Source organism: Bos indicus x Bos taurus, chromosome 19, assembly GCF_003369695.1.
Source record: "Bos indicus x Bos taurus breed Angus x Brahman F1 hybrid chromosome 19, Bos_hybrid_MaternalHap_v2.0, whole genome shotgun sequence".
Classification (NCBI taxonomy): domain Eukaryota; kingdom Metazoa; phylum Chordata; class Mammalia; order Artiodactyla; family Bovidae; genus Bos; species Bos indicus x Bos taurus.
This window is the reverse complement of record NC_040094.1, coordinates 63922786-63945393: the sequence shown is the minus strand read 5'-3', so window position 1 is coordinate 63945393 and position 22608 is coordinate 63922786. Positions and strand designations below refer to the sequence as shown.

Below are 22608 nucleotides of genomic sequence, written 5' to 3'. Positions count from 1 at the left end.
GGGAGCAAACACCCGCCTCCCGTGGCTGCCATGAGGTCAGAGGAGCAGCTGGGGGACCCTGAGCCAACGATCAGGTCTGACGCAGAGCCAAGACGGGCCCCACGGACGCGGGCATCCGGCGGGGACCAGGCACGCGGCTAACTCGTGAGGGGTGAATGAACTATTAATAATCTACCTCCTGCCCCACTCTGGATGGAGCACTGCCCGCCTAGTTCACTGGACATTCCTGTGTCTCCCACCCCAATCCCCGCTCTGGATCGAACTGCCCGCCTGGTTCTCTGGACGCTCCTGTCCATTTGGTAAAATCATTGAAGAGTGAAATGAATTGGGGAGGTCAGGCTGGCAGGAGTGCGACAACGTCGGGAGGGGGTCGCGGGGGCCTGGGACGCGCACTCCCCTCCTGGAGCCCCACAGAGCTCAGAGCCTCTGCATCTGTGTACAGGGCTGCGGGGAAGAGCCGGCGCCTGCTCCTCGGACACTCAGCTGGGACCCCGGCCTGCGAGGGGCCAGCGACAGCACACAGCACACACGCTGGCCTCAAGCCTGCCCTTCACACCTGAGTGTCCTGGTGACAGAGAGATCAGACCCACGGGCGCCAGCATGGGGTTAGGGTGAGTGTGAGTAGCTCCAAAACGCTGAGTTACAGAGCAGAGCACCAAACCAAACTCAGCACAGCGGGAAGGGTGTGGAACGAAGCTGGAAGAAAGGTGGACAGCGCAGCGAGGGGAGGACACTCCCCGCGGGCGGGGACCGTCTGCCGAGGACCAGACATGGCAGTGTCGTCTCAGGGGCGGCTGTGCCTGCATCCCATGCCCTGGTCTGGGGAGCCAACCTGCACGGTGGTCCCAGCAGAGGCGGCGGGGGGCACATCGCCCGCAGTGGGGCTCAGCTCCCTGACTCTCCGTTTAGTTAAGGAACCGGTGGAAGAAACGAGCGGGCGCCTCCCGGGAGGTCCCGTCCACACCAGAGAACCGTCTGGCGAGGGGCTGGGATGCCGGGGCATCTGCGCTTCCTCAGACCAGCACGTGGAGGGCGGGGGCTCGTGCACGGCCCAGGCAAGCGGGAGCACACGCCAGGATTAGGCAGTGCGGTTAGTTTGTTCATCGCCATCACCCAAGGTTCCAAGAGGTGCTCACCGAAGGCCTGGACGCCCACTGAAGCCAGTGCGTTTTGGTGCAGAAAGTCTGGAGGGGAGAACGGACAGAGGAGGGTTTGGAAGAGTCAGTGCCCGTGCAGAGGAGCCACAGGGTCACTCGAGCCACGTGGGGCACCCCTGAGGGGGACCTCCGTGCGAAGGTTCACGCACGCACGCAGCCTTCTGGAAGCTTACAGAAGCGAGTGAGCAGCAGGCGTGGTCCGTGCGGAGGGTGGTCTTACATCCTTCCCTGTGGCTTGACTGCCTCTTTCCACACACAGAGGTTGTATTTTAATGATAATTCAAAAAAGTGGACTGGGGCCTCTTTCACCTCCTGCCAACGTTCCCTGGAGATGGGCCCTGAGTCTCTGACAAAATTAAAGATAACTCCTCTCCCTGCCTGCAGAGCCTCTTAGGGAAGGCCACTCCTGGTCAGGAGGTGGCTGATTTATGGGTGACTTTGCCCATAAATGGGGCTTCCCTGGTGGCTCAGACGGTGAAGAATCTGCCTGCAATGCAGGAGACGTGGGTTCAGTCCCTGGGTCAGGAAGATCCCCTGGAGAAGGAAATGGCAACCCACTCCAGTATTCTTGCCTGGAGCATCCCATGGACAGAGGAGCCTGGCAGGCTACGGTCCATGAGGTTGCAAAGAACTGGACACGACTGAGCGACTAACACTTGAACACTCTGCCCATAAACAGGCACACTGAAGGGGCGGGTTCCTGCAGTGCGAGGGCCTGCGTATCTGAGGGCAGAGGTTGCAAATTATCGCGGCCTGTATTCTCTGGCATAAAAACGCACATGCCTCCTGGTCTTTCTTCACACTAACAGCCAACTTCACGGCATTCGAGGCTGCTTCTCCAAGGAGGGCTGTTGTCCTAAGTAGCGTGGTGGAGGACCTTCCTCCAGACCACGGCCGGTGACCACAGGTCTGCACTTTCCCCATTGCCTCTACCTCCCCACCCTGCCCCACAGCTCCCTGGGCCTTGCAAAAGAGCTGCTTATTCATATCGATAATTATTTTAAAAGTCTCACTTCTTCACATTTCTCTTTTGAGCAGAACAGCATTTGGGAGCACAATTACCAAAGAATAGGAAGACTTCTTGCCTCCAATTAACCAAGAAGATGCCGTCGTGGCCACGTTCCAGGCTTAAATCAACATCAGCACATCACCTATGGCAGATTCCAGTCCCCCAAGGCTGGCTGCGTCCCCGCGCTGTCGGCGCGGCTCTCAGAGCCTTGAGCATCTTGATTTTAATTAGCATCATTGCAGCTGGTTCCACGGCAAGGCTGTGAGAAGGAACCGCCTGCCACCGGGGAGGGCAGATGAGACGCGGTGCAGGCCCGCTTGGCACTGAGACTGATTCAGCCTCTCCAGTCCTCCTCCTCCCTGGAGGGCAGCTGCTGCTCCGTGTAAACACCTTCTTAGAGCAGAAGACTACAGCACTGTGAGATGCCCTTGAAAGTGAAAGTGTAGTCACTCAGCCATGTCCGACTCTTTGCAACCCCCATGGACACCAAGCTCCTCTGTCCATGGGATTCTCCAGGCAAGAACAGTGGAGTGGGTTTCCATGCCCTCCTCCAGGGGATCTTCCCCACCCAGGAATTGAACTTGGGTCTTCTCCATTGCAGGCAGATTCTTATCGTCTGTGCCACCAGTGAAGTCTGAGAAGCCCTTAGTTCTAGGAAATACACATGGAATAATGTTGGTGTGAGCCTGTGGCTTTCTCTCAGGTGACTCAGAAAATACATGTGTGTGTATCCTCAGCTCCCTGCCATCACGGAGATGCAGAGGAAGGAAGACACGGGGCAGTGGTGGGAGGTTAACACTTAGGGGGTCCAGGGAAAGGGGATTCAGCAATCTCTGCAGCTCTTCTGTAAGTCTCAAGTTATGATTATTTCAAAATAAATAAAAAACACTAGAACACTGCACTAACTTGGATAGTAAAACCATCATCAGACTACCTAAACAAACTGAGGACCCTGTGAGATAAAGGACTTTGAGGCGAATCTGACTGTATGTCTTATCACCGTCCAGATGAAAGTTCTTTTCTGTTTTCCGTCTCCTTTAGATAAAATAATAACAGTAATTTCTCAAGAAAGGCCACCTGACACAGGCAGCCCTGTTCCTAAAGTTCTGTGCTCCCCCGTCAATCCTGGGTGCATCTCTCAGCGTTCACTTCGTGGACTCATTTCTAGTCACCGTTCCAGTGCAGTGGGTGCTCCTGGCTGACCCGTGAATTAACTGTTCTGCTCCTTGGTGCTGGCGGGTAGGATTCAAGAAGAGAAGCACCAGTTAACTCTCTGATTGGGATATTCACATCAACTGTTATTTCTTGTAGGTAGGCTGAACAGAAACATGAACGCTGTTCTCGGGCCTTTTAGTCGCATGAATAATTGTTGTTCAATCATTCAGTCTAGTCTTGGTTCTTTGTGACCCCATGGACCGCGGCAAACCAGGCTTCCCTGTCCGTCACCATCTCCTGGAGCTTGCTCAAACTCAGGTCCGTTGAGTTGGTAAAGCCATCCAACCATGAACAATAAATCAAGATAAAAGCCTACAAGATGCAAATGACACTGGAGAGTCTCAGGCTCACATGTGCTCCTGAGGGCGGCTGCAGGGATGAGGACTCGGGCCTTTCATCTTTTCAGGAAAAACAAACAGAAAGTGCTTTCCTCCTCCAGGGAGTTCTCCGGGTGCTGGCCAGGCAGGCGGCTGCACCGTCCTCTCCTGATACCTCGTTGTTTATGGATGTCACTGGGATGCAGCCCAGACCCTCTCATTTCTCATTACTAATCGGGCACGAGTCCTTTCAGGGGCAGCGTCTTCTTTAAACTCAAAAAAGGGACCTTCTTACATGAGATCTTTGGGACGCAGCCTCTTTTGATGACTCCGCTTTGTCTTTCAGATCATCAGGCAAAGCTGAGGTTCTTGCTTTGTTGTATTTCCTTTAAGAGAAAACTGAAACCAGCTTGTTTTGTACTTTTTTTCCATAAAGGAAGCTACGTGGCTGCCTTGTCTCCAGGAGACAGCATGGCAGCACAGTGTCTGGTTTTGCTTCTGCTTTGGTTTTTCCAGATAAACCAGTACACGAGGGACAGCCTGTCTCCAGGAACAGCCTCTCCGCCATCACATGGGGTCTCCCACCTTGGGGGCTGCGGGAGCAGGTGCACCCCTGAGCCTCCAGACTTGCCCCACCCTGGGGGAAATGGCCGTGGCCACTCTCCTCCCTGCCCTCGTTCACGTGAGACCCGGGACAGAGCCCAGGCCATGCTGTACTGCAGAGGCTGCCCTTTATGCTGCTGAGAGGGCGAGTTCTGTTGCAGCCTCCTGGGGGCCCAGGGCCATCGCGAGGTGCGCCGGGCCGTGGGATTCCACATCTTCCAGGCACGTGGGTGCAGCTTCAGGGATGTAGCTTTGGGAGGAAGGAAGACGCGCACCTGGAGGTGGAGGTGGAAGACACGCACCGGGAGGACACCTGGAGACCCCGCTCCCTCCAGATGGGCTCCGTGGCAGCCCAGGGATAGAGCACCTCAACTCCGAAGGACGCCAGTGGTCCTGGAATAAGCTTTTCACTGGAGGGTCCAGAAAAAGGTTAAAAATAAAACAAAGATGAGCCTCCCAAGCTTACGTGCACAAACTTGATCTCCAGCTGCGCCCTGCAGATAACTGCAGGCACCTGAAGTCTTTCTGCTGGTATTTACAGTAACCAAGACCATGATTTCACAGAGGGGCAAGTGCTATTAGCCCTTAATCCAATAAATCTCAGGGAAGTCAGCTCTGCAGCGCTTGCTATGAAAGCGATGAGCAGACTTCACCAAGACTGACAGGCGAGGCAGCCAGGGCTTTAAACGCTGCTTGGAGCACAGCTGTTCTCAGAGTTGGGCTCACTGCACAGGGAAAGGAAGAGCTGCTGGCAAAAATAAATTTGCCTGGTATTTTGTCAGCAGCAAAAGCCAGGGTGGTGCTCCTGCAGCTCTCTCTGAAATCACAACACCGCCCACAGAAGTCTCAGCTCTGCGTTTTAACTATAAATGCCTCTGACCCTGTCGTTGGCTCTGGACGAGGGAACCACGTTTTCCACCGAGAAGGCTGGGGAACCACACTGCAGGGTAACGTCAGGGCCGCCGTGTCCCCTCTGAGGCCACACATCCGGCAGCCTCGACAGCACCGGGGCCTACCGGGCTTTCTGCGGGTGGGATCGGCGCTCCTGGGGCTGTTCCCGGTGCGGGAGGGCCCATCTCCTGAGGCAAGGCCTTGCCCTGCTGCCCACAGGCGCCTGCTGTAGGGATGACTGTCCGGACCGGACTTCCCGACCGGGCCCCTCGCCGCTGACGCTCTTCGGCTTTGGGACAGAAAGTCCACTGTCCTGCTCCTCCTGATCCAGCCCGCACGTGATTCTGCCTTCCGCCCTTCTGCATCTTCTCCAGCCTGGTCCTCTTCTGCGTCCACACATGCCGGCTCCCCGCACCTGGCGCTCCCACCAGCAGGCCCCTCCCTCGGCCGGCTCCTCCCCCACCCAGGCTCCGCCCCTCCCCCGGCCCCTGCAGGTTTGGGGCTCTGCTCCATGATTCCTGCTTCTGTCGTGAGCTCGGGGCTGTTTCTTCACAATCGTGGGCAGCTGATCCACCCCCCTTATTAGTACTGTAACCCAGGCTTGGTTAAACGCCAGCCGGGCAGCAGCAAGGCTCCAGGAATAAAGAAATAAACACACCCTGATCATGCCCACTGGAGAAGGGAATGGCAAACCACTTCAGTATTCTTGCCTTGAGAACCCCATGAACAGTATGAAAAGGCAAAATGATAGGATACTGAAAGAGGAACTCCCCAGGTCAGTAGGTGCCCAACATGCTACTGGAGATCAGTGGAGAAATAACTCCAGAAAGAATGAAGGCATGGAGTCAAAGCAAAAAGAATACCCAGCTGTGGATGTGACTGGTGATAGAAGCAAGGTCCGATGCTGTAAAGAGCAATATTGCCTAGGAACCTGGAATGTCAGGTCCATGAATCAAGGCAAATTGGAAGTGGTCAAACAAGAGATGGCAAGAGTGAATGTCGACATTCTAGGAATCAGCGAACTCAAATGGACTGGAATGGGTGAATTTAACTCAGATGACATTTATATCTAAGACTGCGGGTAGGAATCCCTCAGAAGAAATGGAGTACCCATCATGGTCAACAAAAGAGTCCGAAATGCAGTACTTGGATGCAATCTCAAAAATGACAGAATGATCTCTGTTTGTTTCCAAGGCAAACCATTCAATATCACAGTAATCCAAGTCTATGCCCCAACCAGGAACGCTGAAGAAGCTGAAGTTGAACGGTTCTATGAAGACCTACAAGACCTTTTAGAACTAACACCCCAAAAAGATGTCCTTTTCATTATAGGGGACTGGAATGCAAAAGTAGGAAGTCAAGAAACACCTGGAGTAACAGGCAAATTTGGCCTTGGAATACGGAATGAAGCAGGGCAAAGACTAATAGAGTTTTGCCAAGAAAATGCACTGGTCATAGCAAACACCCTCTTCCAACAACACAAGAGAAGACTCTATACATGGACATCACCAGATGGTCAACACCGAAATCAGATTGATTATATTCTTTGCAGCCAAAGATGGAGAAGCTCTATACAGTTAGCAAAAACAAGACCAGGAGCTGACTGTGGCTCAGATCATGAACTCCTTATTGCCAAATGCAGACTTAAACTGAAGAAAGTAGGGAAAACCACTAGACCATTCAGGTATGACCTAAATCAAATCCCTTATGATTATACAGTGGAACTGAGAAATAGATTTAAGGGCCTAGATCTGATAGATAGAGTGCCTGATGAACTATGGACTGAGGTTCGTGACACTGTACAGGAGACAGGGATCAAGACCATCCCCATGGAAAAGAAATGCAAAAAAGCAAAATGGCTGTCTGGGGAGGTCTTACAAATAGCTGTGAAAAGAAGAGAAGCGAAAAGCAAAGGAGAAAAGGAAAGATATAAGCATCTGAATGCAGAGTTCCAAAGAATAGCAAGAAGAGACAAGAAAGCCTTCTTTAGCAATCAATGCAAAGAAATAGAGGAAAACAACAGAATGGGAAAGACTAGAGATCTCTTGAAGAAAATTAGAGATACCAAGGGAACATATCATGCAAAGATGGGCTCGATAAAGGACAGAAATGTTATGGACCTAACAGAAGCAGAAGATATTAAGAAGAGATGGCAAGAATACACAGAAGAACTGTACAAAAAAGATCTTCATGACCCAGATAATCACGATGGTGTGATCACTCACCTAGAGCCAGACATCCTGGAATGTGAAGTCAAGTGGGCCGTAGAAAGCATCACTACGAACAAAGCTAGTGGAGGTGATGGAATTCCAGTTGAGCTCTTCCAAATCCTGAAAGATGATGCTGTGAAAGTGCTGCACTCAATATGCCAGCAAATTTGGAAAACTTAGCAGTGGCCACAGGACAGGAAAAGGTGAGTTTTCATTCCAATCCCAAAGAAAGGCAATGCCAAAGAATGCTCAAACTACCGCACAATTACACTCATCTCACACGCTAGTAAAGTAATGCTCAAAATTCTCCAAGCCAGGCTTCAGCAATATGTGAACCGTGAACTTCCTGATGTTCAAGCTGGTTTTAGAAAAGGCAGAGGAACCAGAGATCAAATTGCCAACATCCGCTGGATCATGGAAAAAGCAAGAGAGTTCCAGAAAAACATCTATTTCTGCTGTATTGACTATACCAAAGCCTTTGACTGTGTGGATCACGATAAACTGTGGAAAATTCTGAAAGAGATGGGAATACCAGACCACCTGATCTGCCTCTTGAGAAATCTGTATGCAGGTCAGGAAGCAACAGATAGAACTGGACATGGAACAACAGACTGGTTCCAAATAGGAAAAGGAGTACGTCAAGGCTGTATATTGTCACCCTGCTTATTTAACTTCTTTGCAGAATATATCATGAGGAACGCTGGACTGGAAGAAACACAAGCTGGAATCAAGATTGCCGGGAGAAATATCAATAACCTCAGATATGCAGATGACACCACCCTTATGGCAGAAAGTGAAGAGGAACTCAAAAGCCTCTTGATGAAAGTGAAAGTGGAGAGTGAAAAAGTTGGCTTAAAGCTCAACATTCGGAAAACGAAGATCATGGCATCCGGTCCCATCACTTCATGGGAAATAGATGGGGAAACAGTGGAAAAAGTGTCAGACTTTATTTTTCTGGGCTCCAAAATCACTGCAGATGGTGACTGCAGCCATGAAATTAAAAGACGCTTACTCCTTGGAAGGAAAGTTATGACCAACCTAGATAGCATATTCAAAAGCAGAGACATTACTTTGCCAACAAAGTCCATCTAGTCAAGGCCATGGTTTTTCCTGTGGTCATGTATGGATGTGAGAGTTGGACTGTGAAGAAGGCTGAGTGCTGAAGAATTGATGCTTTTGAACTGTGGTGTTGGAGAAGACTCTTGAGAGTCCCGTGGACTGCAAGGAGATCCAACCAGTCCATTCTGAAGGAGATCAGCCCTGGGATTTCTTTGGAAGGAATGATGCTAAAGCTGAAATTCCAGTACTTTGGCCACCTCATGGAAGAGTTGACTCATTGGAAAAGACCCTGATGCTGGGAGGGATTGGGGGCAGGAGGAGAAGGGGACGACAAAGGATGAGATGGCTGGATGGCATCGCTGACTCGATGGACCTGAGTCTGGGTGAACTCCGGGAGTTGGTGATGGACAGGGAGGCCTGGTGTGCTGCGATTCATGGGGTTGCAAAGAGTCGGACACGACTGAGCGACTGAACTGAACTGATCATGGCTCAACTGCCTAACTCCCTTCTGGGGAGTTCTGTGGGCCTGGGGAGCGACCTGCCTTCTAGGCTGCCAGAGCAAGGACTTCATGTTTCCCCCCACGTCTGAGTTCAGGGCCACCAGAGCCACGCGTGGGAGGCTGTGCCAAGAAATGATTTCTTCTGAAGATGAAGTGAGAACAGAGAGAAGAAGAAGATGGATATTCTGGTTGACTTGGCTGCATGTCCTCTCTTTCTGGAGTGTGACTGACAAGTAATTGCACTTTGCTCAACACACGAGCAGGGTCAGCCCGTGTCTCTACGCTGCTGCTGCTCAGAAACCATGCTGTGAGTGGGACGCTACCCTTGGTTTCCCAGGCGGCACCCGTGGTGAAGAACCTGCCCGCCAGTGCGGGGGACGCAAGTGAGGCGGCTCAGTCCCTGGGTCGGGAGGATCCCCTGGAGGAGGGCATGGCAACCCACTCCAGTGTTCTTGCCTGGAGAATCCCATGGACAGAGGAGCCTGGCGGGCTGCAGTCCATGGGGTTGCAAAGAGTCGGACACGACTGAAGCAACTTAGGACGCATGCACAGGATACTGTTGTATCAGTCAGTTCAGTCGCTCAGTTGTGTCCGACTCTTTTCGACCCCATGGACTGCAGCACGCCAGGCCTCCCTGTCAATCAGCAACTCCCGGAGTTCACTCAAACTCATGTCCATTGAGTCAGTGATGCCATCCAACCATCTTATCCTCTGTCACCTCCTTCTCCTCCCGCCTTCAATCTTTCCCAGCATCAGCGTCTTTTCCAGTGAGTCAGTTCTTCGCATCAGGTGGCCAAATTATTGGAGTTTCAGCTTCAGCCTCAGTCCTTCCAATGAATATTCAGGACTGATTTCCTTTAGGATGGACTTGTTGGATATCCTTGCAGTCCAATGGACTCTCAAGAGTCTTCTACAACACCACAGTCCAAAAGCATCAATTCTTCGGTGCTCAGCTTTCTCTGTGTTCCCACTCTCACATCCATACATGATAACTGGAAAAACCATAGCTTTGACTAGACGGACCTTTGTTGGCAAGGTAACGTCTCTGCTTTTGAATATGCCGTCTAGGTTGTGTACTGTTGAATTCCTCTCGTATTTAACTTAAGAAGCCTACATAGATGTGAAAGGGGAGAGAGAAAATCCCTGACAGAATACTCCACTGAGCCCGCCTGCAGCACCCCTCATCACTGTCTTTATCCAACGTCCTCCTACACCAGGTTCTGCAACCTGGAGGCGGATCTGCTCCCACGGGAGCTTCCTGACTCAGAGCCGGGACCGGCTACAGAGAAGCTGGGTGGCAGAGACACGAGGGCCCTACTTGAAATGATGACTCAGGAGGAAGTCAACTGACCCGATTAATTTCAGCTTTTCTTTAGTTTGTGCTAAAAATATCTTGGAAAAATAAAATCCGTGGGCTCACCAGCAGCAGTTTTATTCTTGGAGGAGAGGACACATAAGCAGATTGGATGAGAAAGCTGCTGCTCTGAGAAAGCCACAAGCCCCCCAGGGGCTACCTTAGCGCCCCAGGAGGGTCCCTGTGCAGGCTCAGGCGGCCCCTGTCGGAGGAGACAGATTCGGGCTGAACCAGCCCCGTGGACGCTCCTGATGCCGCCTGTGAGCAGCGCTGCTCCCCGGCGCTCTGGGAGCCCCTCTCCCGGCTGAGATGGGGTGTGAAGATGCAGCCATGTGCAATGGGGAAAGATCCTGGGGCCAGAACACCGGAGCTGCGTCCTGGTTCCACCACCTAGCAGCTGTGTGTCCTCGAGCAAGTGAGTCAGCCTCTCTGTGCCTCAGTGTTCTGGACTGTAAACTGGGGACCATGATCGCCACCTCGCTGGGTTGTTGTGAGGGTTAAACGGACGAATTTGTAAACGAACAAGGAACAGGGCCGAGGGGAGGTCATACAGTAAGAATGGAAGCCAAGGCACCATGCTGGAGAGGGGCGGACACAGTCCTTGGGGCAGGGGCCTGGCCAGGGTGCGGACCGTCCCCAGGCCCGCCGGTGGGCCGGCTGAGGCCTCCTTATGCTTTCGGGCCCCTGTTGGCCGAGGCCAGGCCAGGAGAGCTGCATGCACCCAAGGGGTCCTGTGAGGCCAAGACAGGAGGTCCTGCCCTGGTTCTCACATCTCATGGGGGCAGCTCTGCTGCCTACGGAGGGCATGGGGGCCACACGACTGAGGCCCACTGGGAACTGCAGAGGCCGGGGGGTCACCAGCCCCCTCCCTCCAGAAGAAAGCCCCGGGACCCCAGGAAGAAGGGCCGGGCACCAACTCACCACTTTGGGCTTGAAGGGTGGCTGGATCTCACGGTTCTCCAGCTTCTCCCAGTCGATCCTCCGGAAGAAGGCATGCTCCCGCACGTCGCGCTCGCCCTCGGGCCCGCAGCCCAGCCGCTTCCCGGGGTGCTTGGTCATCAGCTAGAGGCGGGGGAGAAAGAGGCTCCCGCGTGGGACAGGGCAACACGGGGGCTGCCGTGCAGTCCCGGACTGTGTACCGATCCCCGCTGACAGCCGAGCCGGAGCGCTCTCACCAAAGTAAAAAAGGTGATGCGAGGTGACGGCTGAGCGACGTCGGCTGCGGGAGCCCTTTCACACTGTGCAATGGTCAGACCAGCACACTGAGGCCTGAAACACGCGCTACGATCAGTACAACGGAAAAAAGACAGGAGCAAACAGGTCCACTGGAACAACGCTGGGGTGGGTGGGCGCCCTCTGGCTGCTCTGCGCCCAGATCCCCAGATCGAGAGCCCCTGGGCCGCAACTAAGACCCGGCACAGCCAAATAACAAGCTTGTTAAAGGCACAGTCGCTGCACCTGGTGTGTGCTCGAGGCGTTGCAGGCCAGCATCACATGCCTGCTTGCTGCCTGGACCAAAATGCTCTGAACCCAAGACTCATGGTTCACAAAAGCACACGCTGTCACAAGAAAGGCGCCACCTGAAACCTGGGGGCGTGGGCACGTGGCCCCCCAGGATGCCTCTGAGACGTGCTAGGAGGCATCTCCGGCCTGTGACTCACCCCTTTGCAGATGGACACGGCCTCCTTGGACAAGGACTTGGGGTACGAGACGTTGTGCTCCATGATGGACTGGAACAGCTCGTCCTCGTCCTCGCCGTCGAACGGAGGCTGGTGCGGAAAAGAGGGGGAGGGGACGACTTAGGCTGAGAGGCTCACCCCTCGGGCCCACAGATGCCGCTCAGTGCCAGGGAACAGCCGGCTCCTTGCACACACGGGCTGCACACTCGTGGGCTGATTACTTTTAATTAGGTTGGTGGTTGAGTGTGTTTTCCATTTTTTCCTCTGTCCCTTTAATTATCTTGCCCTGGGCAACCCCAAAAATCTTTAGGGAAAATGCTTTTGAGTAATGCTTGTAACAATTTGCAAATAAATTATAATTAATCCATTAACCTGTTCTTAATCTCTTCTGAGTTTATTGCTATTACAGTCAACCAACCGCAGATCGAAAGTGAAACAAAAGTCCAAAACATTTTAAAAAGCAAAACTCAGGATTCTCTGGCCATCCAGTGGTTAGGACGTGGTGCTTTCACCACCAGCACCCGGGTTTGATCCCTGCTGGGACACTAATATCCCACAAGCCAGGCAGGATGGCCAAAAATAAACGAATACAGGAAAAGGAAAACCTGCAACTGCCACACTGGCAAACACAGAGCATCGATCCTGTATTTACAGCTACATACATAGCACTTACAGCGCTTTAGGCTTTCAGCAAACACAGACCGTTGATACGGTATTCACAACCACGCATGTAGCACTTGCACCGTGTCGGGTGTACTGAGTAACACGGAAGGACACGCGCGGCCTGCGCAGACACCGCACGGTCTACACCGGGACTTGCGCCTCCCAGGGACCCAGCGGGAGCCAGTCCCCCCCAGGAACCTGGCTGTCTGTGGGGTCCGTGAACTAGTCCCCCCCAGGAACCCAGTGGTCTGTGGGGTCCGGGAGCCAGTCCCCACCAGGGACCCGGCGGTCGGGGTCCGGGAACCAGTCCCTGCCGATGCCAAGCGGCAAACGCTCCTCATCTATGGTCTCTCTAGATTGCAGGCTTCCTGAAGGTCAGGTCTGTGTGCTTCTCAGAACCTTCACCAGGCACATTTAATACATCCGCATTGAATGGATACTAAGTGAATTGATGGAAGTGACTTGTCAGAAAGGGTGACTCTTTCCCAAGAACAAAGATTCAGAGACTTCTTTGGGGGTATTTATTTACATTTTCTCCTACGAAGGCTCTTAGCTACGGAGGGCAAGCTCCTCAGCACACTCGGAGGCTGACAGGAAAGAGAAAGTCGCTCAGTCGTGTCTGACTCTTTGTGACCCCGTGGACTATAGAGTCCATGGAATTCTCCAGGCCAGACTACTGGGTGGGAAGCCTTTCCCTTCTCCAGGGGATCTTCCCAACCCAGGGATCAAACCCAGGTCTCCCACATTGCAGGTGGATTCTTTACCAGCTGAGCCACCAGGGAAGCCCCTGGAGGGCTGAGAAGTCATCGGAAGCTGCCCGGGACAGAATCATGGGTAGAAACGGCTGAGACGTGCCTGGGGCTCCCCAGCCCCGCAGCCCCACGCCGAGCTCGTGGCCAGCCCTCTGCCAGCCCTCTGGCTCTTGGGGGCCTGTGGCTGGCACAGTGCAGGCAGGAGAGATGCATGTGGGCTCCAGGCTGGCCCCTCAACACTCTGTCCCCCTCTCTCCACCAGCCAGTTGAGTAAGGAGGATGCAGCGGTGGAACCCGAGGCCCTAGACGGTGGAGCCACAGCCGGGAGTAGCGTGGTCCGTGGACGACCGCGGGCTGAGCTCCCTGCCCACAGGCCTGCCCCAAGACCCTGAGACGGACGTGCCCCTGTTGCTGCTAACCCACTTGCGGCTTGCGGGGGTCGTCTGCCAATGGCGGCTTGTGTCCTGAGCCTAGTGACACGGACAGGAAGCCACACCTTAGAAAGAGGGACTTGGGCAGCGGTGCCCTTGGTGATCTGACCTGGGTCACGCGGCCAAGAGGAGCCTAGTCTTCCTTTTCTCAACTGGAGGTTCAGCCTCGCTGACTTCTATGAAAATTACAATGAATTGCCCAGGGAGAGATAAGGGCAGACGGAGAAGCTATTGAAACACCTCTTCAGGCCTAACTAACATCTTCCTTTGACAGCGACTCTGTCTCCGCACATGCAGCAGCTCGTGGTTTCTGGAGAACCAAGCTGTGCACCTCACCCGGCCCTGGCTGAGACGCGGAAGCGCAGCAGGCGGCTGCTGTTCTCACCGTGCAGGGGCTTCAGTGGGTGACGAGAAAGCTGCCCTGTCTGCACCCCGCGAATTGGGTTTTTATGATCAGAAGATGAGCTTGGCACCATTTCTCCCGCTCTGGCCAGGATCAGGGAAGTCCGACTGGAATCGGCCGCGTCCCATGACCTTGGCCCAACAGACCTGCAGCCGTCACGCCACGCGGCCTCACATGAGCGTGAGACACGCGAAACTCACCTGCCCGGCCAACATCTCGTACAACAGGACGCCGTAGGCCCACCAGTCCACGGACTTCCCGTACGGCTGATAGGCGATTATCTGTGAGAAGGCAAACACATCGACCGCATTTGGTGAGCGACAGGGAAGGCAAGCGTGCAGGCGTTCACACTCTGTTCTCCACACGAGGTGGCGACGATGCTTGCCGCTGGGTTTGAAGGGACCCTTTTGCCCCACGAGAGCTCTGGACCCGTTGGACTCTTCTTCCGAACCCACCTGGAGACTAACTGTGTCACAGAACTTTGCTGAAAATAATAAAGATGGTGACGAGGAGGAGGAGAAGGATAAAGAGGAATTCCAGTTTCCTTGTGCTGCACAACAGGCCTGAGGGCACCTGCAGAAGGACTGACATTTCGAAGTGTCTTGAAGAGAGACGCAAAATATAATCAAATGTATGAGCTGGACCTTGTCTGAATCTTGATTCAAACCAACTGTAAAAAAAAGTTAGTAAAACTAAAATACAGTCTTGAGGTTGGATGATGTTAGAGGACTGTTGCTAACATTGTTCCCTGGCCTACAAGGTCTGAGGGTTAGTTACAAAGTGTCCTTCAGTTAGAAGTGAGTGTGTGCACGGCCATGTGCCTCAGAGATGTGTCTGTGGGTGCAACATGACACGTGACCTCTTAGATTTGGGTTAGATACTTGAGTAAAATGAAACGACTGGTCGCAGCTGGTGATGGGCCCGGAGACCTTGTCCCCTGCCCACCCCTCTACCCGCTGGAGACTCTTGGACGTGCAGGCGGCTCTAGGCCCCCTGCCCCACCCTGGGAAAGGGGGTAGTACTGACTCGGATTTCTAAGACGCTGCCTCGCAGGTAGGCTGCAGGCCTAAGCACACATGTTGCTGACCGTGGTCACGCCCCAGGACTCGGGTGGAGGGTTCCAACAGGTGCTCAGCACGAACACCTGCAGCTCTGCAGACAAACTGGACTCTGGGGTGCCCTAGAGGACCCTGGGGTGCCCTAGAGGATTCCGGGGTGCCCTACAGGATTCTGGGATGCCCTAGAGGATTCTGGGGTGCCCTAGGGGACCCTGGGATCCCCTAGAGGATTCTGGGGGTGCCCTACAGGATTCTGGGATGCCCTAGAGGATTCTGGGGTGCCCTAGGGGACCCTGGGATGCCCTAGAGGATTCTGGGGTGCCCTAGAGGACCCTGGGGTGCCCTAGAGGATTCTGGGATGCCCTAGAGGACCCTGGGATGCCCTAGAGGACTCCAGGGTGCTCTAGAGGACTCTGGGGTGCCCTAGAGGACCCTGGGATGCCCTAGAGGACTCCAGGGTGCTCTAGAGGATTCTGGGATGCCCTAGAGGACCCTGTGATGCCCTAGAGGACTCCAGGGTGCTCTAGAGGACTCCGGGGTGCCCTAGAGGACCACGGGGTGTCCTAGAGGACCCTGGAATGCCCTAGAGGACCCTGGGATGCCCTAGAGCACTCTGGGGTTGCCCTAGAGGACTCCGGGGTGCCCTAGAGGACTCCAGGGTGCCCTAGAGGACTCTGGGGTGTCCCAGTGGACTCTGCGGTGTTCCAGTGGACTCTGGGGTGCCCTAGGCTATGTTTCCCCTATGTCTAAGCAAAAGTCCTGGGACATCAGCTAACTTCCTGCGTATCGGCCCACCCTATTCCTTTAAATAGTTACTATTTCTCGCTGGGGCGTGAGGAGGACATGTTCCTGGCTCCGTGTGGGTGGGAATAGGGGGCGCATGTTCGGATGCGGTAGCTTCAGAGCTCGTTTCCTCAGTAAGACAAGGAGAGCCAGAGGGACCTGCAGAGAAGCCTTAGTTTCTCTTGAAGACTGTTCTTCTCTGAAAACTCAGAAAGTACAAACATGAAAAGCACAAAAAACCCTACCAAAATGTGTCCCTAGTTTATTCCCTAATGACATGAAATGCTGGAGTCCTACCAGTCCCCGATGGCCTGACCTGGGCGAGTAGAGGAACCACAGATCCTGGCTGGGAGAGGAGGGCTCACTTGCCCGGCTCCCAGTGTGTGAGACACACTGCCCACTGTGTGCCCAGGGAGCCAGCAACGATTGCTGGCTCAGATTTTAGGGGATAGAAGCGAGATGCCTGAAACCAAACAGATAATGAGTGGTGCTCTGAATATTGACATATTTGTTTTAAAACTACTATTTATGGCTTTCAAATACATGGAACCACTCGCACTGGGATTAATAAAATATGAATCAAAGGGCTCTGAGGATTAGTTTAACGAGATTCAAAATCATCATTCCAGTTGTCGTAACTATATTTCAAAAGCCCTTGAGTAAAATTTGCTCTTGTAACTATATTAAAGTGAGGCCCTGCAATCTGTTCTCATTAATCAGTGTTTTAGTGTTTGTTTTTTTTTTTTTAAAGAATTTGTAATAGAAGGGTAGTTGATTTACAATATTGTGTTAGCTCCAGGTATACAGCAAAGTGATTCTGTTACATATATATGTGTGCATTTGTGCTAAGTCACTTCAGTCACGTCTGACTCTTTTGTGACCCCACGGACTGTAGCGCACCAGGTTCCTCGGTCCATGGGATTCTCCAGGCAAGAATACTGGAGTGGGTTGCCATGCCCTGCTCCGGGGATCTTCCTGGCCCAGATATCAAATGGCGGGTTTTTAACCATCTGAGCCACCAGGGGAGACCACACGTGCGTGCGCGCGCGCGCGCGCACACACACACACACACACACGTGTATATCTACGTTTTTTTAAATTCCTTTCCATTTAGGTTATTATAGAATGTTGAATATAGCTCTCCGAGCTGTATCGGAAAACTGCTGTTTATCTCTTTCGGTTTTTGTTTATTTTGAACACAGGCTGTGCTGCTGTGTGACCCACAAGGCCGAAGTGTGGCCTGGGCAGGGAACCAGCTTTACCTCGGACTCCACTTCCACACACATCCGAGCCTCTCACCACCAGGCCTGCCTGCTCCGGGGCCTGGAAGGTGCCCCCAAGTTCGGGGAATTGTCAGAAGTCCAGGGTGTGGAACTCTGACTCTGGCCAGAATGATCCACACACCCTAAGGCCACCTGAAGCTTTCAGTGCTGTTTGTTCTGACTCTTGTACTGACTTGCTCCTTGCAGTCCACGTCCACAGAGTTAAGGTCTCCTGACTGGTGCTGAGAACCCTGCTGCGTCCTCCGAGGCGACGGCCTTGGTCAGCCCCTGGTGCCGGCCAGCCAGCCCTGCTCGGAGCGCCCGAGGCTGCTCTGAACCCCACAGCACCTGCGGGTGTTAGTAACAGGATGGCCTTAGGGGTTAGCGGGAGCATTTCCTCCTGGGGACCCTGAGAGTTGATCACCCCGGCTTCGCCCTGGATGGGATGAGACGGCTCTAAGATCTGAGCTGCCAGGGAGGTGGTGACCTCAGCGCCACACACCCTCGTTTAGCAAGAAGCAGACTTTGCCCCCAGTGAGCTGCTATTAAAAACATCTCTACCTCTCTGCAAAGGGGAACCGGCTAGAGAAGGAGCCCACGAAACAGCCGAGCACCCAGAAGCACAGGCCTAGGGCACAGGTTCCCAGCCCTGTGAGCCAGGAGACCCGCACTGCCCCCCTGAGCAGCCGCTCAGCCATGTGCGGCTCTGAGCCTCTGAGAAGCAGCTGTGCAAACGGAGATGCGCTCTGGGTGCAAAACCCCCAAATGCAGACTAGCCCGTGGAGAATCGTTCACTTTGGACATGCTGGGTTCAATAAGATATATTAGAACTAACTTCCCCTCTTTTTTCAGACACATGGCTACTTGAAGGCAGTTCTGGCTTGCATTTTATTCCTCCTGGCGGGGCTGGCCCAGACTCTGAGTCCTACCAGCTCCCACCGTCCAGTCCGGTGCCCCTGCTCCCACCCACCCAGGAAGCCAGCTCTGGGCTGAGGCCGTTGCTCAGGGACCACAGCGTGGACGGGAGGCTGTCTTGGGTCTGTCCCCAAGGGGACGGGTGCAGGGTCTCTGGCACTGGGAGCACAGCCCAGCCCGGGAGATGCCTGGTGCCCTGCAGACCCCAGTGAGGGACTGCCCTGGCGATATGGTTCCCGTCGCAGGAAACTCACGACAGGAAAGGCAGGCTCGCAGGAAGGCTGGAGCCGGCAGCCTCCCAGCGGCACACAGGAGGCAGAGGCGGCCCTGGGGCCCGGACACCAGCCCCACGGCTGTCTGTCATTGTGACGGTTACTACAGCCCCTCAAGCCACGTGTTCGGGGGTGTCGGGATGTTGCCTGTCTTGTAAGCAGAGTATGAACGGCTTTCTGCCAGCCTGGGCTCAGGACGTGGGAGGAAGGGGCAGGGGCAGGGGGCAGCCCTGGCCTCTTAGGAGGCCACAGGCTGGTGGCAGCTGGAAGGATGTCGCTCCGGGACCACCCCCGCCCCCAGCGTCCTGGGCTGGGGCCACACAACCTGCCCGAAGCAGACGGGCCTTCATGGAATCGGGGGCAGCGTGTGCAGCTTCAGATGCAGTTGAGAGCAGCAACCATCAGGAATTTGACCAAGGGCTGGGGTCTCCTCTCTGTCGGCACATGGAGCCCTCATGAGACGCCGGCAGTAGGAGCAGCCCATTTCAAAGATGAAGAAGGAGGTACAGATAGGTTAAGTAGCTTAGTTCAGCCTCAGGCTGAACAGCCAGTCAGGCGCAAAGCTGGGACTTGAACCCGGGACGTCTGGACCACGGTGCTCCTTTGTTAGAGCCGACGGACCTGCAGCCGCACCTCGTTGTCCCCTGAACCCAGGTTTACATCAGGGCTCGCTCTTGGCCTGTGTGTCCTACGGGTTTTTGAAAATGTACCATGACGTGTGCCATTACCGTACTCGAGAGTCTCCGCGTCCTCAGACCCCTCTGTGCCCTGTCCCCCCTCCCCGGACCACGGCAATGACTCATCTTTTTCACGGTCTTCCTAGTTTTGCCTCTTCCAGACGCCGAGAGCTGAGCGCACACAGCGAGCAGCGTTTTCGGGCTGGCTTCTTTCACTTGGTCGTATGAGGCTCTCCCAGGTTTTTCAGGCCTCGAGAGCTCCTCTCTTTAGTGTTGAATAATGTTCCACCGTCCAGACGTGTCGCAGTTTATTTACTCGCTCACCTGCGGGAGGGCGTCTCGCCAGCACCCAGGCTTTGGTCACCACGACTAAAGCTGCTGTAAACACGCGTGTGCAGGCTTCTGGCAGACGCACGTTCTCAGTTCGTCTGGGTAAACACTTAGGCGCAAGAAGGCAGGACCGTACGGTGAAGACTGTTTAGCTTTGTAAGAAACTGCAAACTGTCTTCCACAGGGGCTGTGCTGATTCTGAAGGAGGCACACGTAAAACTCTGAATAAACCGCCAGACTTCTGATCTGGTGGGAAGACCCCGCGCCCACACACCTGGTGCGTCTGGCTCTGGAGTGTGCTCTAGCGGGCCGTCAGCGGTCCTCGGATGAGGCGCCAAGCACACAGTTACCCAGGGAGAAAGCACCCCCATTTCAAGGCTCTCTGGTAAAGCTCTAAGCTCGTACTTTGGCCAATCTCTCTCCAGCTTCTCTGTAACATTTACTCGTCAAGGGATAAGGCGGGAAGCTGACTGTGGAACAACCAGGGCTGGAGAAACACCATCCCAGTTGCCCTGGGCCCCACAGCCTCTTTAGCCCCATGCCAAACTAACTTTCACGTTTCCTGTTGCATCAAAAGAACGGGACAGCTTCAGATTCTTTCTCTTCTCCCAACACGAAATTTTCAAGAAACTTCTCACAGCGAGATGCACTAAGAATATGATACAGTAACAGAGGCTGAGTTTTAATCAAGCCACCTTGCACCGGACGCATCTCCTGTATCCACGGGGGCGGCCAGGGCCTGGCGAGCTCCTAAGTAGGGACATGCAGGGGGTGGGGGAGACCCAGGGCTCCACCCTGGAAGGGATTCTCAGAGCGGGTGGCGGGTCCCTCTGGCCCTGTGGACCCCAGAGCTGTAGGGAGGGACTCCAACTGAGGAGGCCGAAGAGGGCGCTGTAAGGGAGGGGACGTCTACCTTGGCCTGCACGCAGCCCACATCCAGCGAGCCCTCCGTGTGCAGCCTGGGAGCCGAGCATGGTTTTAAATTGTTTAAATGCAAATGGAAAAATGTTAAAAAGATGATCAGTCTTTGAGCCTTTTGGCAGGAACAGTTGCTCAAATTGGCGAAATCTAAAATTTAGATGAAGGCAAAACCCAAAACATTTTCTCTCTAGCGCTTAGCAGAAAACACTTGCTGATCCCAGGTGGGTAACCAGAGTGGGGCCCTCCTGCCTGGGTCCTGGGCGCCTTTGAGACCTGCCCCTTCAGGGAGTGTGCTGAGGGTTCTCCAACACGGAGCTCAAGGCCAGAAGTACAGGGGACTCCCTCCATGACCCTGGACGGCCTCTGTGCGGGGACAGGCCTCACCTCTACCAGGATCTAGCACTTACGTGCCTCCCCTGGATACAGAGCTGCCTGTGAACATGCTCTGACCTCGAGAATGTGGTGGGCATGGCACAGCAACTAAGTTCTAGGTGCAGCTTAAGGAGCCTCAGTGAGGTCCTCTGAAGCTCTGAATAAGCCACTGAAGGAGGAGAAATCTCACGCAGGGCAGACCACACAGAGGTGGACCCGGGGGGCCGTAGCCAAGAGCCAGAGCCCAGGGCCCCCTGGACCCTCCAGAGCCCAGCGGGCTGCGCCGGCTGGCACGTCCCTGCTGAGTCCTGACTCGAAGAATCCCAGTGCTAACTCAGTTGTAGTTTTAAGCCCTTAAGTCTTGGGGTGGTTACACAGCAGCAGATCATTGAAACAACTGTCAAATAAGAGATACAACTATATGAAGCCCAAGCTTATTATGGGCAAAACCTAGTCCTCCAAGTGGAGCTTTGAAATGGCACTGTGACGATTCCCACTTTACAGACGTCACCCTGAGTTTTTAAAAGAGCAGAGCTATAGCCAGAGTTGACTCAACGACGATAAAGAAAAAGTCACAAAATCAAACAGAACTCTTCCCTTCTCGGAGACATCCTGTCTGCGTGGGGCTACGAGACAGCCAAGCTGAATCAATCCAGAATCAACGCGTGGCCGTCAGCCTCTGGCCTCACGAGGGGCTCTAGAGCTCGGCCACCGTGGCCTGGTCACTGGTCTCCCCGGGGCAGCAGGTGGGGGGCCCAACTCCCTGCTCGGTGCTCCCGTTGGCCCCCAACCCCCATTATCTCAGGCCTCCTCTGCCGAGCACGGAGCGGTTCACAATGCTCCTGGCACGTCTGAACAAGACGATCACTCGTGCAGCGACAGAACACAGTAGGCATGAGGAACACATTATGTGCCTGTAAGACCTTTATCAGCCAGATAGAGGCTTTTTCAGAGTCTCACAGTCCAGTGAGTCTTCACAGACGTGTGTGGTGCCCTCAGAGCAAGGGTACACTGAGGTGTGAGTGCCACAGGCCAGCCCTTCGGGGCGGGCACCCTGGAGCCTGCCCGGCCGCCTGTGGTCTGCGAGCCCCCACAGTGCAGCTCTCCTTTTCCTTGTCTGCAGAACAGGCACTGTGCCTCTCACCCCCAGGACTGTCGTCAGAACGAACGAGGGGACGGGTTCAGGAGCGCAGTCCAGGCCCCACAGCGGGAACACTGCGCGCCGTCTCTGCCCAGATGCCTGCCTGCTCCTCCCCACAGCCCAGGGCAGTTTTGCCACGTAAAAGGTGAAAAGGAATTCAGTGATCTTGGCCCCATTTTTAAAAGATTTAAACACATCTTCAATGGAAGGGCCAACGAGCGCAGCCACAGAATTCCAGAGTCACGATGCGTCGGTGCATCCGGCTCGGAGGACACAGCCAGGTCTGGACGGGGGAAGGTGTCCATCCCCGGGTGGCCTCCGGCTGGGACCGCAGCCGCTGTGGGGGGACTGAGGAGCCCTAGTGCAGAGCCCAGTTCGGCCAGCGGAGGACTTGAGGCCACGGGGAAATAAACAGACCTCTGCCCCTCTGGTTCATCATCTGGAAAACAGGGCCAACAGCACCGAGTCTGCAGATTAGACCGACATCAAGGTCAACGGAGAAACGGCACCCACTCCAGTGCTCTTGCGTGGAGAATCCCAGGGACGGGGGAGCCTGGTGGGCTGCCGTCTCTGGGGTCGCACAGAGTCGGACACGACTGAAGTGACTTAGCAGCAGCAGCAGTAGCAGCAAGGA

The 22608-nt window shown here is 54.4% G+C and overlaps 1 protein-coding gene across 3 annotated transcripts in view; it reads right to left on the bottom strand.

Annotated features, from left to right (window-relative positions):
• Positions 1–22608, bottom strand: part of PRKCA (protein kinase C alpha) — a 300566-nt gene that overhangs the window by 7638 nt on the left and 270320 nt on the right. The window contains exons 14-17 of one of the 3 annotated variants that reach the window (XM_027519237.1): positions 14444–14524; positions 11977–12084; positions 11237–11377; positions 1137–1184 (exon numbers count right to left, since the gene is read on the bottom strand). In XM_027519237.1, coding sequence (XP_027375038.1) covers positions 1137–1184; positions 11237–11377; positions 11977–12084; positions 14444–14524 — 378 coding nt within the window. Of the gene's footprint in view, positions 1–1136; positions 1185–10368; positions 10796–11236; positions 11378–11976; positions 12085–14443; positions 14525–22608 lie in introns of those variants that run through there. The other 2 variants (XM_027519239.1, XM_027519238.1) reach the window with 2 other exon arrangements.